The sequence below is a fragment of the Sander lucioperca genome, chromosome 9, assembly GCF_008315115.2.
Source record: "Sander lucioperca isolate FBNREF2018 chromosome 9, SLUC_FBN_1.2, whole genome shotgun sequence".
Classification (NCBI taxonomy): Eukaryota; Metazoa; Chordata; class Actinopteri; order Perciformes; family Percidae; genus Sander; species Sander lucioperca.
The window spans coordinates 16,772,014-16,788,771 of NC_050181.1; the positions used below are offsets into that span (position 1 = coordinate 16,772,014).

At 43.6% G+C, this 16,758-nt stretch overlaps 1 protein-coding gene across 1 annotated transcript in view; it reads right to left on the reverse strand.

The window, feature by feature from the left end:
- The window catches only part of LOC116044905 (contactin-associated protein-like 4), a 143,719-nt gene that overhangs the window by 80,522 nt on the left and 46,439 nt on the right, over window positions 1-16,758 (reverse strand). The window contains exons 4-5 of the mRNA XM_036004830.1: window positions 7,907-8,054; window positions 6,170-6,373 (exon numbers count right to left, since the gene is read on the reverse strand). Of these exons, the coding sequence (XP_035860723.1) occupies window positions 6,170-6,373; window positions 7,907-8,054 (352 nt within the window). The remainder of the gene's footprint in view (window positions 1-6,169; window positions 6,374-7,906; window positions 8,055-16,758) is intronic.

Genomic DNA, 16,758 nt, shown 5'->3' on the forward strand with positions numbered 1-16,758 from the left:
AGGAAATCAGACTCAGAGGAAATTATTATTGTACCATAGAAGAGACACAGACTGGAAGTGTTTGCCTCATTCCAGCCTCTGGGCCCTATTTTAACGATCCAACTGCACGGCGTGAAGCGCCTGGCTCAGGTGCGTTAAGGGCTTGTACGAATCCAGGGGCGCATGGTTCAAAAGGGTTGTACTTAGTGTCTTCATTAATTCATAGGTGTGTTTTGGGCGTAACATGCAATAAACCAATCACGAGTGTCATCTCCCATTCCCTTTAAAAGCCAGGCGCGTTTGTACCTTGGTGCATTGCTATTATGATGGAGGATTTGCAAGGGCAGGAAGGATCGATTTTCAGGAGAAGAAACTGATCTGCTTGTGCGTGAAGTGAAAGCGTGCGAGCAGATCATATATGGCACGAGCACTATGCCACCAAAAGTCCACGAGGTGAAGCAGGCGTGGGAGATGGAGTGAAATGCTGCGTTATTGACTTTAGACCAAGTTTTTGTTGGTCAATGGCGCGATCGCTTTCCGCTGCGTCAAGATAGCAATACGCCAAAAATGCTCCTGAACACACCTCCCTGTTAGACCAGCACACCCATGGGCACACAGATGGGCGCAGGTATATTTGCTATTTAAACGACGCGGGCGCTGGATGAGAAATTGACAACTGCGTCGGTCTTAAACTAGCAAAGACACTTGCGTCGGGCTTTTCGCTGCGCTGCACTGCGCCGGGTCCAAGATAGGGCCCTCTGTATCATATCTTGTCTGCATTTTCATTACAGCTGTTCACTGTGGCTCTACATCTGGTCTCGCAGGAAGACAGTGATGGCCATTATCGGGAGCTGTTGTCAGTGTAACCAGCTGCAAACATAATTTTCAAACTGTAAACACTCTTTGGGAAAGACAATATTTCAGCACACTGATAGGTCAGTAAGACTGTGTTGGGTCTGCTCTTTCTAAGGTCTGTATCTCATGAGGAAGGTTGGGTGAGATGACTTGCCGGTTTGTCATTATTAAGCAAAAGCAAAATGCCTGTCTGTCGGTCTTTTACATAAGGCTTTTGTCAATATGCATTTGTTGTATCCCAGCATGCACTTGGCATTGGCAGAGGACAGCAGCAAGGCTCATACAAACTTTGTTCTACATCTTTTATCATATCAGTTTTTGATATTTGTCCGTTTAGATTTTGACTGATTTTGATTTTTGAGATTTTTTGTGCTTGAATAATCAAAATGATGTCATGCACTGGAGCAGGACCCATCAACCCTCAGCATGTTTTTTTGCGTTGGTTTTGCGTAGCAGATATAAATCCTATTGTGGATGTTTATTCCAGCTGTCTGGACAACCAGCAGACTGAGTGGAGCAAAATGTCTGGTATTAGAAATGTTTGTAATATAGTTACTGAACTGCAATCCCTCAAATATTACCAAACAAAAATCACCAAGATGATTTCATTTTGATTTAATGTACAGAACATGATGATAACGCCAACAGAAAAGAGAGAAAATGACCCAGATGGTTTTAAAGCAAAGCATCTCACTCTAAAAGAGATGTTGGAAAAATAGCAAAATGACAGTGACACAAATCAAAACTCCAAAGGAGAAGCAAAGTACAAAATGATGAAAAATATAGCAGTGGTTCCCAAAATGGGTGCCTTGAAGAGCTCGATGGTGTTTTTTGCCTCCAATGTCGCCTTCCAGGCAGCTAACCCTAAACATAACCATTGCCGCGCTGCCTGGAAGGCGACGTTGGGGGCAAAAAAACACCAAACACCCCTTGAAGATGGGCCAAAGATGCAGCAAAATGTATCATTTCATTGTCATTTCTATATGCAGTTATGCCGCAGCTGAGAACTCACATGTATTTCTGTATGTTTGAACTTGTACTGTCAACCCGTTCTCATTGTGTGCTTCATTGTGTGTACATTGTGTAACGCACCGGGAAGAGCAGCAGTTAGATAGGATTTAGAGAGTAGTATGTAAGGGGCGAATTTCTGCGTAAGGAGGTTGGTTCGGGTGGTGGATGGGTCAAACAAACACAGGACTTTCACCCAGGAGAGAGGGGTTTGCGTCTCGCTTGTCATGCTTGCTATAGTCGTTTTTTTCTTTCCGACCCGTTCTTCCCGCGTGTCACAGAACCGTACGCCCACCCACAACCCTTTCCTAAACCCAACCGTCCCGTAGGTCCCGTGTGTCACCGAACCGTAAGCCCAACCACGACCTTTTCCTTAACATAACTGCGTCAAAAGGGACGGCAATAGTCCCGACCAAGCGCGTTTACTTAAAGTGCTTGGAGGAGACTTACTTAAAGGAGACTTTTAGCATCAATAAGAACGACAAAGGCACCTGACCAAGCGTTTGTATTTTACGAGATGGGTGTGAGAACCTGTTGATACTATACACCTTAAATATAAGCCAATTCTAATTTAGAAGAAACTTAAAGAAACACATTTAACATATTAGCATATTTAATTGTATTTGTGGTTTATTTCAAATTAAAAAAAATTTAAATCTGCAGCGCACCTGTTGGATTTTATTCTGAGTGCAGTGCAATGATTTGCAGGATGGAACTCAATCTGACAGAATTGAATTTAAACTCACATACCATTTTACATTACACGAAAAAAAGGAAACTAGTAAACCACCAATTTTCTAAAAATTAGTGTTGTTTCCTCGGTTATCCAGGTCAGAGTGGCTATTACTCAGTGTTGCCTTATAAAGTGAAGTGCATCTGCTCCGGGGGGGTTCAGACCTGGAGGTGTGATAGTGTTAACAGAGCAGAGCAGACCATAATGAGCCCAGGGTCAACACACACACAGCAGATGACCTAATTTACACAATCGGTAACCTAAGCCTATGTAGAGAGAGGGAGAGAGGGATATAAAAGAAATAGAGGGGAAGAAAGGCAGAGACAGAAATAATGAGAGGCAGAATGATGAAGTGCATCCAGCGAAGGAGAAAGGGCTAGAAAAGGGCTGAGAGCTGCGGTAGCAAACTGTCAAGAGAAAGCAGAAAACATGGTGAGATAGATGAAGCGTGTACAGCTGAAAAAGGCAAAGGGCCTCTTGTGATACTGAAACAATAGAAGAATGGGAGCTCTGTCTATAAACAACAGTGATTAGAACAGAAATGAGCAGTAAAAGGGACACAGAGTGAGGAAGAAGAGGAAAGAAAGAAGAAAGCCTGAATTTCTTTTCAGTGTAAGTTCCGAGCTCTCTTCTATCATTTCAACAAACGGCTTCAAATGTCCTCTCACTGAGCTGTGGCCTCTCTTTACAATGACACAGACGCTAAGGTGGAACCGTCTTCCTATAACATCTTATAAAACCTTCCTTTAAGATGGATTAGCCTTTCTGTAAAGCGACAAGTTCTATAAGAATGACCCTGACTCTGTTTAAGGTGTCCTAGCCTTTAAAGTCACGGTGAACTGGCAGTTAGAGCGTCTTTAGCTTTTGTAATGGAAAATACTGAGCGTTGTTAGATGAGGACGAGGAGAACCGGGCAATATGACAATGAATAAATTAGACGTCAACCACAATCGAAAACTGTAAACAAAAAATTTGGACAACTAAAATCCAAATGAACACCTCAGTATTCATTAGTGTCTGCTCTGTTTCCCCTGCCACCGTGCAAACTCTCCCGTTCCCACCCTTTTTTCACCTTCTTCCCCTTTCCAAATTACCCTGTCAGTCCATATACCAGTAATGTGTCTCAATTTGGATACTTCCGTGAGTGCACTTATACGTGGTGCACTGTGCACACTTGTGCAGTGCGTGCATTACGACAGGGTAGTGTTGTCCCAAATCGTGCACGGTCGTTACGCCATCCATCCATCTTCGTCCACTTATCCGGGGTCGGGTCGCGGGGGCAGCAGCTCCAGCCGGGGACCCCAAACTTCCCTTTCCCGAGCCACATTAACCAGCTCCGACTGGGGGATCCAGAGGCGTTCCCAGGCCAGGTTGGATATATAATCCCTCCACCTAGTCCTGGGTCTTCCCCGAGGCCTCCTCCCAACTAGACGTGCCTGGAACACCTCCCTAGGGAGGCGCCCAGGGGGCATCTTTACCAGATGCCCAAACCACCTCAACTGGCTCCTTCCGACGCAAAGGAGCAGCAGCTCTACTCTGAGTTCCTCTCGGATGACTGAGCTTCTCACCCTATCTCTAAGGGAGACGCCAGCCACCCTCCTGAGGAAACCCATTTTAGCCGCTTGTACCCTGGATCCCGTTCTTTTGGTCATGACCCAGCCTTCATGACCATAGGTGAGGGTAGGAACGAAAACTGACCGGTAGATGGAGAGCTTTGCCTTCTGACCGGAAATTACTCTTCTTGTTCTTTAATTCAATGGTAAATTGCTGCCCCCCGGCTTGTTTTCTCACTGACTGGCGACAGTATAGTGATACGTATCGAAAAAAATGTGTATATTACATTTGTATCGTCCGCTTTTCAGGCGTTTCAATAGTAGTAGTACCGCTACAGCTTATAAGCAAATACGTTGGTGGTCCCATAGCTTTCGCTCTGTAGCAAAGATGGCGACTGTTGAAGGAGAGTAGGGTCCAGCAATCCACACTCGACATTTTTGTCGCTTTGAGGGCAGCATCTGGGTTCTTGCAGGGCACTGCAGACACACTGACCAGACGGCCGACCCTCGGCAGAAAAGGCAGTTGGACTGATCAGTCTCCCCGAGTTGATCAAAAAATGTGCCTCGGAACACACCAAAGAGACAAGACGTAATATGTCTCCATAACAGCAGGTTGTGCTAATCTGTATTGTCGCCCAAAAATGAAAACTGCTGATTGGACTAATGCGTCACGTGGGTCTGGTTTCTCCGGAAATTCAAAGACAGACAGTCAGTCTGATCTCATATTGTACTAAAATAGTTCACCGAAACGTGTTTCTGAAAACATTTTAAGAGAGAAATAGGCCGTGCAGTTGCTGAATCTGTCTTCATTTCAGATCAACAAAGGTCAGTTTAACAGATTTTCGTCAGATATTGAGAGACTCTAGTCACGCTCATCCCGCTCCCCGTTTCCGGGTTAGCACTCCACCAATCAGATGGGTCATTTGAGTCTGACTGCTGGCAGTGCCCGCCCCGCCGATTATACATGTCAAATCGGCCAAAATGAAGGCCGACGGCACGGAACACACCGAACAGCCGCGAGTCACTGACCTTGCCAGACTTTCCAACGGCCGATTATCGGCTCGGTGTGTCCGGGCCTTTAAACCTCTGAACCAAGATGTTGGTTTTGCTATCTACTGCAAATCACATTTGCTGGCATACGTTTTTACATGTATTTGGCATATAACCAGAGATAACTATGCACAAGGATTAGAAAATGTAATTTCTTTTGCACCGGGTCTTTAATGTGACAGTGTTTCTTTGTGAGACATTTCTCCTTAATGTGTTTTGCCCTCTGCCTTTGAGACTTGGTCTTTTCACGAGAGTTAAAGAGAATTTGGTGACAAAAGGATGTATGAAAGATGGATGGAAGGAAGATAAGGGTGTAGGGATGAGAGACTTTAGCAGATGGCAGAGTGGTAGACAGAGGGAAAGATGAAGAGAAAGACGAGGGGATGGTGGAAGGAGTGTTTTTAAAGAGAGGCAAAGAGAAAGAAAGGTTGGAGGGAGTTGGAGAGAAACGTCTGGTTTAACCCCAATCACACACACACACACACACACACACACACACACACACACACACACACACACACACACACACACACACACACACACACCGTGCATCAAGTGTGGCAAAGTCCAGCCCTAACACATGCTACAGTGAACGGAGACCATCCATCATGGCTGCAACTAGACAGAGATGCAGCTGCAGAGGGTGAGCCAAGATTTAAACCAATCAGGCGCCAGCGTGTGTGCCATCCATCTCACCCAACCACAAGCAATCTCAAGTTAGCTCAGAGGGGTTTATATTGCCCTGCACCTTATGCAGATGGTCTGTGCCAATAAGTCCACAAAGTGACTCACAAGAGACAAAATTTGATTTTGCTGATCAGATTGTTTCAGCTACATTTATATTTCTACAGGAGATGTCAACAATATAACCTTCTTGTTTGTGCTATCCTTCTGCAGATGCTGTTGTGTTATACTCTAATGCAGTAGATGCCAGTATCTGTGAATAGATCTCAGATTCTGTCAGTAGAAATCAGTGTATCATGTGTTGTACCTTGTCTGAGCAGCAGCAGTAGCTTCCCTCGCTCTAACTCCAGACTGAGGCCGAGTCCTCCCTCTCCCTCTGCTTGCAGCAGTGTCCCATAATTCCTCAGGGTTTTAAACTTCAGAGAGACGGCCTCTCTGGACGCGCGCCTCGGCCCGGGACTCAACCTGTACACCAGACCGCTGCTGCCGTCCAGGCTCACCACGTCAGAGGCTGGAAGACAATAAGGAGTGAGGACTTTATGGTCATATCTGTATTTGACATTGTGCTGTAAAAAAAGCATTCAAACCAATACTAATTATGGGTCCCTTAAACAAAAATAAAGAAACAGACACACCTGGATGAATTGTTAACAGATTAAAGTACCTTTGTTCCAGTTGGGGATTTGGGCAACTGTGGTGATGCAAAGGTGTGGCTGAGAGAGTTGTCATATGCATGTACTGTACGTTATGCAGAGTTTGTTTTTCCATAGATGCAAAAAGAGCTCTCGGCAGAATGAGTACAGAACTTTAGAGAGGCCCTTTTCTAACAAATAAAACCATATGTTGTGGGATGGGATGAAGAGGAGTAAATCACTGAGGATTCAATATGTGTGAGATGTGCTCATCTGGCATTTTTGTAGGAAGACATTTTAGACCAAAGGCTGTTTTACATACAGTACAGTAGAGAGCAGTTTTTAGACCAATTTGCATGTTATTGAAAATATATATCACTGAATGTAATAATTGTTACGTTTGAAAGCAAAGTGTGTTCTTTGTACACTCTGGCCCTCAGCACTTGGACCAAGTTACCAATGAAATGAGAACACGTATTCCTGCTTACAAGACCACAGAGGTGCACATGGGCAGGCACTGGTGTGCATTACGCCTCAGTAAAATATGATTTGACAATGTATTGAAATTGTTGTCACCGGTTGGATGAAATGTGAAAAATACATACCAGTTAGACAATATGTGATAATTGATGTGTTGACAGTGTGAATACTGTGAAACGAGAAAACATAAGGTGCTATTGTATAAATTATTATAAAGTATTCAGCCTAACAGCACAACAATTACTTTACTTAGAGCACCGGCGAAAACAGTGTGAAATCCAATAAAAGTTCACACACGCACACACACGCAGACACACACACACACACACACACACACACACACACAAACACACACACACAACACACACCGTTTGTTTCACTATCTTTGTGGGGACCCGTCATTGACATAATGCATTCCCTAGCCCCTTACCCTAACGTTAACCATCACAACTAAATGCCTAACCTTAACCCTTAACCCTCACCCTAACCATAACCTAATTCTAACCCTAATCCTAAAACCAAGTCTTAACCCTCAAACAGCCCTTTAACCTTGTGGGGTCCAGCATTTTGGGCCCCACAAGGCTGTGCAGACCCCACAAGTATACTGTATTCCCCGGTTTTTGGACCCCACGAATATAGTAAAACAAGCACACACACACACACACACACACACACACACACACACATAATCATCATTGTATTTTTGGATTAGTAGCCTTTATACAAAAAAAACAACCTTGTTATTCTTGGCAAAATGAGGAGTAATGAAGCTGTCCTGAATTTTGTGAAACAACACTCAACATATTCACATGCCTGCTCCAGAGCAGGTTAGGTAAGCCTAGGTGTGATACAGTAAGTGTGCCAGCAAATGTCCATTCTTATAAAAAAAGCCTGAAGAGTCTTGTCATGCCGGTTGAAATGAAAAGGCTTACTATAAGGACATCCGTAGGTCTCCAGCCGGAGTCCGATCCTCCCGCTGGGGTTCCAGTCCAGAGGAATGAGGCGGAGGAAGCGAGCGATCGCCGGCTGCTGCAGTTTGTACTGAACCACGCTGTCTGCATTACTGTTCCCTGGAAAAGACTGAAAACACAAAAAACATAAAGTTTGTTTATTTGTGATTTGTAAATTCACATTGAGCACAGTAGTCAGGTTTCGATCCAAACATAACGTAAATTTGAAATGAGTTTCCAAAAAAAAATCAGCATAAGAAAATGTGAAATTACTGTGTGTTTCCATCTATTACTGTAATGTGAAGATTAGGAGCTTAAGGGCATAAAGATAAACAGTTGGTGCTAATTCTCAAGCCGGTGCCAAAAAACCATCACACAGAGAGGTGACGTAATTAAAAGAGCTCCATTCAAACCTCAGATGGTGGAGAAACAATGTGGAAAACTTGATGGAAATGTGACATTTAAGTTTGTTTCTTGTGTGAAAATGATCTTTTCGGCCGGATTTCCGTCACCTTCCTCTTTCTTTGTGTTGGCGTTCTAAACACCGATGGATTCATGAGGACTATGGTTAACTGCTCCTCAGATCTCTGCAGGGTAAATCCAGACAGCTAGCTAGACTATCTGTCCAATCTGAGTTTTCTGTTGCACGACTAAAACTACTTTTGAACGTACACGTTCCACCAAAACAAGTTCCTTCCCGAGGCTATTTTGCAGAGGCACAGTGGCTCCGTCCGGCGCTTAGCCCCGCTAAGACCATTGTGATTGGTTTAAAGAAATGCCAATAAACCAGAGCACGTTTTTCTCCCATCCCGGAATGCTGTGTGGACTAGCCAGACCTTCCTCTGCAGCGCTGTGGAGGAAGGTCTGGCAATGCGAGGCTAGCGGTACACCGACTTTTCCACTTTAGCCAAGTCTTTTGAGATGTCTTTTGTGACATCTTTCCATTTTTTTCCCCTCAAATTTCCAGCTCCCACTCCGTTATTTTAATTTTATTATTTTATCATTTTCATTCATCATTTTATTCTCTTCAGATACACTTACCATTTTTTCAGATACAAATTGGTAGAACGACTCACTGATTAGTCAAATATACAAAAATTAATCAGCAACTATTTTGATCATTGATTAATCGGGTCACTCATTCCAACCCAGTCTCACGGCAGTTCGTGAAATGGTCACGTAATTTATAATCTATTGATTCGTGTACACAGACACGTTTATCTCGTTTTTTTCGTGATGGTCAGTACGTTTTTTAAACTAATGTATTTCAATCGGAAGCATCTTTCGTAATCACAGCACGATTCTTTCTGTCAGCTGGCCGTGAAATAAACACGATCGCCGAAAATTCCGTGACGTGGGTGTGACGGTTGGGTTTAGTAAAAGAAGAACGGGGCGGTTGGGTTTAGGAAACGTGACACGCGGGACACGATCCCCAGTAGAAGAACGGGACGGTTGGGTTTAGGAAAAGAAGACGGGACAGTTGGGTTTAGGAAACGTGACACGAGGGACACGATCCCCGGTAGAAGAACGGGACGGTAGGGTTTAGGAAATGTGACACATGGGACACAATCCCCGGTCTCTGGGGTGAAAGTCCTGAAAGTCCTGCATTGTTTGACCTACCCACCACCCCAACCAACCTCCCTACGCAGATTTTCGGCCTTTCATACTACTCGCTACCGTAGTCGCTCTTAATACATTAGTTTAAAAAACGTGCTGACCATCACGAAAAAAACGAGATAAACATGTCCCTGTCCACGAATCAATAGATTAAATTACGTGACCATTTCACGATTTGTCGTGAGATTGGGTTGCTCATTTTTCACACAAAATATGCCTAAAATGTCTCCCAGTCATTAAAACGATGAAAGAATAACAACGCGGCTCTTCCGACCAAAATGAACCGATAAAGTTAGGTTCCCCATCTTTTCTGAATCTGTCCAAGCGTCACGTGTTATTCGGCAAACACATAATCCACCAAAGAGCACGTTTTAAAGTATTTTGAACCCACACCTCTTCTCAGCCGACACCACTGTTTCTCATGAATGTGAAATGGATAGAAAGGAAGTGCAGAGACTGACGTTCTCTTCACAAACACCATTTTGACACAACACAGTGCGTTACATTGTGGTGTCTTTACACAGCTTTTCCCTTGATCAACAGCCAACAACCATCAGTTTTGATTTGGAATTCCTCTGGGTGTCTCCCTAGCCTGGCTCCGCCCTCCTACGTACTTCCGCTCAATTTTCATTTTCCTTCAGTACACCGTCTGGGTTTGCGGTATATTTGCGGGTTTTCTCTGGCCAAATCTTTACTGGTTCTAATCAGCGAACAGAGGGAGTGCCTGAGAACGATGACGTTGAGGTTGTGCGCTAGTTTGAGTTGTAGTTCCGTAATGGCGGTGGAGAAAGATGCGAGCGAAGCTATTCGGTCCGTTGTGGCAACACTCCAAGAACAATCTTTGCTGAGTTTTGTTGGTGGCCATGATGTTGTGGCCCTCCTCCCCACCAGGTTCGGGAAAAGTTAGATTTTCCAGCTCGCTCCGTTAGTGGTGATGGAGTTGGCTAAGGCTAACGCTAGCGATGCTAGGCCGACGTCACAACCAAACGTTAGCGATCTATCAGTTATGGCAAATCCAGAGTGGCTCTAGGCAGATCAATAGTTTTAAACTTCAACAGAGTACCCGCCTTCAAGGAAGTTAACACTTGTCAATGGAGAGAGGCCAGACTCTCTGTACAAATTAAATGTACCAGAGTCTGGTAGGACCAGGCTAATGTACCAGAGTCTGGTAGGACCAGGCTAATGGACCAGAGTCTGGTAGGACCAGGCTAATGGACCAGAGTTTGGTAGGACCAGGCTAGTGTCTCCCATGCTGCAGTACCACTGTCGGCCTGAACTGTTACTGATACGCTGGCCAAGTGCGCTGTTTTACCAAAACATAGATATCATCAAACCAATGTACCGTCGCTGTCGGACAGAAACCTTCAATCTCCATATTTTGTAATTTTTTCATAAATCAATGCCATTGGTCACGCTTTACGTCTGTGTGTGGGTTTTACAAATAGTTAACCAGTGACGAGGCACTTTTGTTTGATTTCGTCTGAGGTAAATAGCTGAATAAAACATTTTCAAATGGCATTTTTTTTATTTTCTGAAAAACAACAGTTTAGGACATACAAGGTTTTCGCCCGACAGCAGCGATATACTATATATATAGAATACGAAAATCATAATTTTTGCGTTGTGGGTGGGAGCTCTCGAGCCAGCATGGCCATTTGGCACGGTCTGCGCTCTCTGAGTTCTCTTCTAGTTTTCATATATTCTTCTGCATTAAAAATGAACAATTGTTCTGCAAAATCTGGAATATAAAGTGTAAACTGATGGGCTGAATGCTTAATGCCTGATTAATCGCTCTTTCCATCGCTCACATCTGGCTATCAATCCTAATTACAGTCCTCCCGAGAAGTTGACATGCAGGTTAACTGGCTCTCCCACCGCTCAAAAAAAGCTTAGACACAAAATGAAGTTATTAACTACCCGGTAATCATGAGAGAGGGGAGTCTTTATATGATGAAGAGAGATGTTGTGTTGTGTCACTTATAATAGTCTTATAATAGTGTATATTTTGTGCCTGGACCCCAAGTTTTAGTTGTCAGGCATCTCATCCTTCACTCTAGGGGGCCAACGGCTCCTTTATTTAAAGTTTGTCCAATTTACAAGCATTATTTTATACAAAGAAACATGAAAAAGTGACATGTATCTTCCCCTCAAAGTAAAAAAAAGAAGAAGAGAGAAGTGGGGAAAAAGTTCTTCAGGCCTCTACACTGAAAGCAGAAGAAGAGTAGAAAATGTGTTGTGGTTGATCCAGCAGCTCTGCCTTCAACTTTCTCCTCTGACAGACTCGGTAAGCTCGGCCGATGAATGCACAGAAGTTGGGGAACACTTTGAAATGTGACTGGGATCGTGCTCAGTTTAATGTAGAGTGTCAGATCAACATGTTTTTAAGCTGTGAGAAGTCGTTCTCTGCTCTCCGTCGGAGACGATCCCCGGTGCTCAGATTAGCTGGATTCCCTCCATGTGGGGAAATTGCCTCGGCGCTACTTCTAATCAAAAGTTTCTCTCTGCACCGCTGTAACAAATGTGGCTTTACGCTGGATAAATGTCCATGCTCACAGTGTGTAATACCCAGGGTTGGGATTTGTGAAAAAAGCAGAGGGGGGGGGGGGGGGTGTTTGTTGATCATGCACAACAAAACAAAACATGCAAGAATGAAATCCCCCTTGCAATACCATGGATTCTAAACAAACATAAAATTTTAAGTTTTGCTAATTTTAACTCCCTGCATTTTGTTAAATTGGTCTTCAAATGCATAAATAACGCTGCTCCCCCACCCCTTTGCAAAACAATAACAAGACAGAAAGTGGTACCAGATCCACCACCCGAGCAGCGTTAAAAGGCAATTTGCCCAAACTGCCTTTTCAGTAAAAGGGGCAAAATTATGGATCTCTCTGCCAGACCACTTGAAATGTATCCCAACATCAGCCACCTTAAAAGAAAATACCAAATTGTGGCTAATTCAGGAACAATATTGCTCTCATATTTGTTTTTTTTACACTGTTTCTCTCTGTATACATGCTTTCATTTCATTTTTATTTCATCTCTATCTTATTTTTAATAATGTTAATCTGTATTTTTATTTTTTAACCAAAAGCCCTACTAGGGACAAGGGTCGTGAATTAGCTTCAGCTAAAAACACTATGATACATCAGTACATCAGATGACTGTTTAAGCTTATCAATGTTTCTTGTATCTGTCCCTATCTAAATAAACTTTAATATAGTGCCACTCGGCCAGGCATGCCAAACACTTACATGCAATTCAATATTCAATGGAAAATACATTGTTTTCAAGCCGGAGAGCAGAGTTCACTCTGCTGCAACAACAAAATACTTTCACCCAGGAAACGCTTGTTCGTTCCTCGGGAATGTCTTAATCCAAACCACAACCTTTTTCCTAAACTTTTTTTAAAGTGGCCATATTATGCTCATTTTCAGGTTCATAATTGTAATTTGAGATTGTATCAGAATAGGTTTACATGGTTTAATTTTCAAAAAAACACCATATTGTTATTGTACTGCACATTGCTGCAGCTCCTCTTTTCACCCTGTGTTCAGGTCTCTGTTTTAGCTACAGAGTGAGACCTCTCACTGCTGGAACATCTTTGTTGTCTGTCGCACATGCTCAGTAGCTAGGTAAGGATTACATGAGCTAGCTAGCTGTTTCTCCAACTTCGGCCTCTAAAAGGCAGGATTAGCTGGGAGACTTCTTCTAAACGAGGGCACACTTGCAACTTTGTGCGGAATACACAGTACATTTTGTCCCCACCGGGGATACAAATAATTCAGCACAGGCAGGGATACTTAGACCAGCAAGGGGGAAATATAATGCTCACTGGGAACGTGCAGGTGGACTGGCTCTCTGTGCTGACAGGAATCTTCACTGGGTTTGCTTTCTACACAAACACAACTACGTAGTGACAAAAAATAGCCGGTGCAACACAGATGTCTTCTTACTTGATAGTTTTATTGCTTAAGGTGCAAAACAGTGACTAACGTTTCGATGTAGAGTTACATCTTCATCAGAGTCCTAGGCTATCAAGTAAGAAGACATCTGTGTTGCACCAGCTATTTTTTGTCTGTTTGTCTGTTTTTGTCCAGCCTTGGTTGCACCGGATTGTTGTGGTCTACAGAAGCACAGAGAACTTTCTCTTTTTTATAACTACTTAGTATTCCTATGTCTGCATACTGAACCATATAGCATCACCACAGTGGGACAAATACAAGTCCAACACGACACTTGTGCGACGGGAGAACACTGAAGAAGAGTGCTGTGTACCAGGAGGTGGGAAGTGATGCCTCACTGCCTCTGCTGTCCGTCTCACTGACAGTTTAAAGTTGCAGCACATCCTTCTAACATGATGTATGCCTGCAACTCTGGACAATATTTAATTCATGACGTGTGGTTTAGGTAATTGTCACACTGCTATATTTTCTTTTTATTTAACCCAAAGACTGCAGCAGATCACATCATTATTAGCTGTTTAGCTACAGTAGCTGAATGAAAATGTCCCTGACTTGAATTTGACACTAAATTAGCGCAAAATGACAAAATAAATTAATTTTGTGTTATATATTTTGCTTTCTTGGTTAGAGTGAGATGAGAGGGTCGATACCGCTCTCGTGTCTGTACGCTGAGTGTGAAGCTACTGCCAGCAGCTGGCTAACTTAGCTTAGCATAAAGACTGGAAACAGGGGGAAACAGTCCGACTTTATCTAAAGGTAAAAAAGTCAGACTGCCAGCACCTCTGAAGCTCACAAATTATGGTATGGTGATGGCTCTGTCTCATGTGACCTTGTTATTTGTACACGCTGTGACTATACAAATCGCAACATGTAAATAGGAACATGTTGCCGTTATTTTGTCACTTATTGGGAGCAGTAGGCTAGATGGAACCGGTTACCTCCAGGATCTGTGCTAAGCTAGGCTAGCGGTGGGGGCGTCAGACAGAGTTACAACACGCACGGAGATGAGAAGGGTATGTATCGACTTATCTAACTCTGGGGGATATGGTGAATAAGCTAAAGTCCCAATAATTCGGCGTGTTCCTTTAACACTACTATGACGTCATCTGTTCACCTGCCTTTATTGTCACTCTGCACTCAATACTATATAAAAGGACAAATAATTAAAAGTGTTTGTGGAGAAGAAAACAGGTGAGATTGACCACGTGCATGGTTACAGTGGATTTTTCCCTCATTGATTTCAGTATGTGGCTGTGCTCAAGGCTGCACCGCTCGGCTGCCTCTCTCTGTCCCGCTCTGTGTCCATCAACAGCAGCGTAAGTGTTTTGACAAAAGGTCGGCACAGTCAGCAGAGCTCTTTCATTGGTTCATCCATTATTCATAAGGAGTCACAGGCTCCTGATGTCTGTGATTATCTCCTCAGGATGGGCTGATCCCTGCAGACAATTACTGCTAAACACCACACCCACACGTAGCATGGCTGTGGTAGTGCAGAACAATAAGCTCCAATGAACATTTATTGCCTGTTATCTATCATCTGTTTTACATCTATTACATGATACTTAGTCTCGCTTTGCCAGACCATCCACGCACTGCGGTGCGGAGGAAGGTCTGGCTAGTCCACACAGCATTCTGGGATGCGAGAAAAAACTTGCTCTGGTTTATTGGCATTTCTTTAAACCAATCACAATCGTCTTGGGCGGTGCTAAGCTCTGCACGGAGCCGCTGTAAAATAGCGGTGCGAGAGAAAAGATTGGACAGATAGTCTAGCTAGCTGTCTGGATTTACCCTGCAGAGATCTGAGTAGCAGTTAACCATAGTCCTCAGAAATCCACCGGAGTTTAGAACGCCAACGCAAAGAAAGCGGAAGGAAACGGACATCGGCGAAAAGACATGCATCCGGTGGAATTTCTAGCAGCACCAGAGCAATCCCGGAAGTGGAACGTCAAGGATAAAGACTACATGATACTCTACCTATAGTACAGTACTGTTTGTACACTCGCGTAACAGTACAAAAGGTGGTACTGTCTCACACTATTTAAAAATAAATATACTTTTACTGTCCTGCAGTGGTGTAGTCTACGTGATACGCATGTATACGCAGTATACCTTCTAAAGGCCCAGACAGCTGACCGTTGGCAGAAAAAGCAGTTGGACTGATCAGTCTACCCGAGTTGGTCAAAAAAGTGCCTCAGAACACACCAAAGCGACGAGACGTAATACGTCTCCATAACAGCAGGCGGCGCTAATCTCTATTGTCGCTGAAAAATGAAAACCGGCAGCTGATTGGACGAACGCGTCACGTGGGTCTGGTTTCTCCAGAAATTCAAAGCCAGACTGTCATGGCGGCTCGTTCAGAATACGATCTCATATTGTACTAAAATAGTTCACCGAAACGTGTTTCTGAAAACATTTTAAGAGAGAAATAGGCCGTGCAGTTGCTGAATCTGTCTTCATTTCAAATCGACAAAGGTCAGTTTAAAAGATTTTCGTCAGATTTTGAGAGACTCTAGTCACGCTTATCCCGCTCCCCGTTTCCGGGTTAGCACTCCACCAATCAGATGGGTCATTTGAGTCAGACTGCCGGCAGTGTCCGCCCGCCAATTATACATATCAAATCGGCCAAAATGACGGCCTTCATTTTGGCCCCTCGGACGGACGACGGCACGGAACACACCGAACAGACTCGAGTCACTGACCTCACCAGACTGTCCAACGGACGATTATCGGCTCTGTGTGTAGTAGGCTTAAGAAAGCTCCAGGATTTCCATATACCCTCTTAAAAAGGCCCAGTGACATGCAACAACATACTTTCCATTATATTTTTGATATATTTTGAATTGTCATCTGTGTTTTTCTTCTTGGCATAGGCTAAATAAAGTATTTCCACCGTAAATTGGTGCATAAAAGTGTGTCCGAATGCAGGAAATGAAGTCTTCGACACACAAAATAACCCTGGGGGAGGACACTTGACAAACAAGAAAAAGAAAAAACAAAAAAAAGAAAAGAAAAACAAGAAAAGAAATAATATACTTTAAGAACAATATATAACAGGGAATAAGTTATAAGATGTAGATGTTATGACCACAGTCCAGATTGTGTAGGAGGGCTAAATGTAGCCTATAAGACAGCCAGGTGTACAGCAGACAAAGTGATATAATGGTAGGGGCTGAGAGAGACAGGCTCAAGCTGAAAAGTCCATTCCTCCCCTCCCCCTTTGTGTGGTATTGAAGAGTTGGATGGCCCTGGGGACAA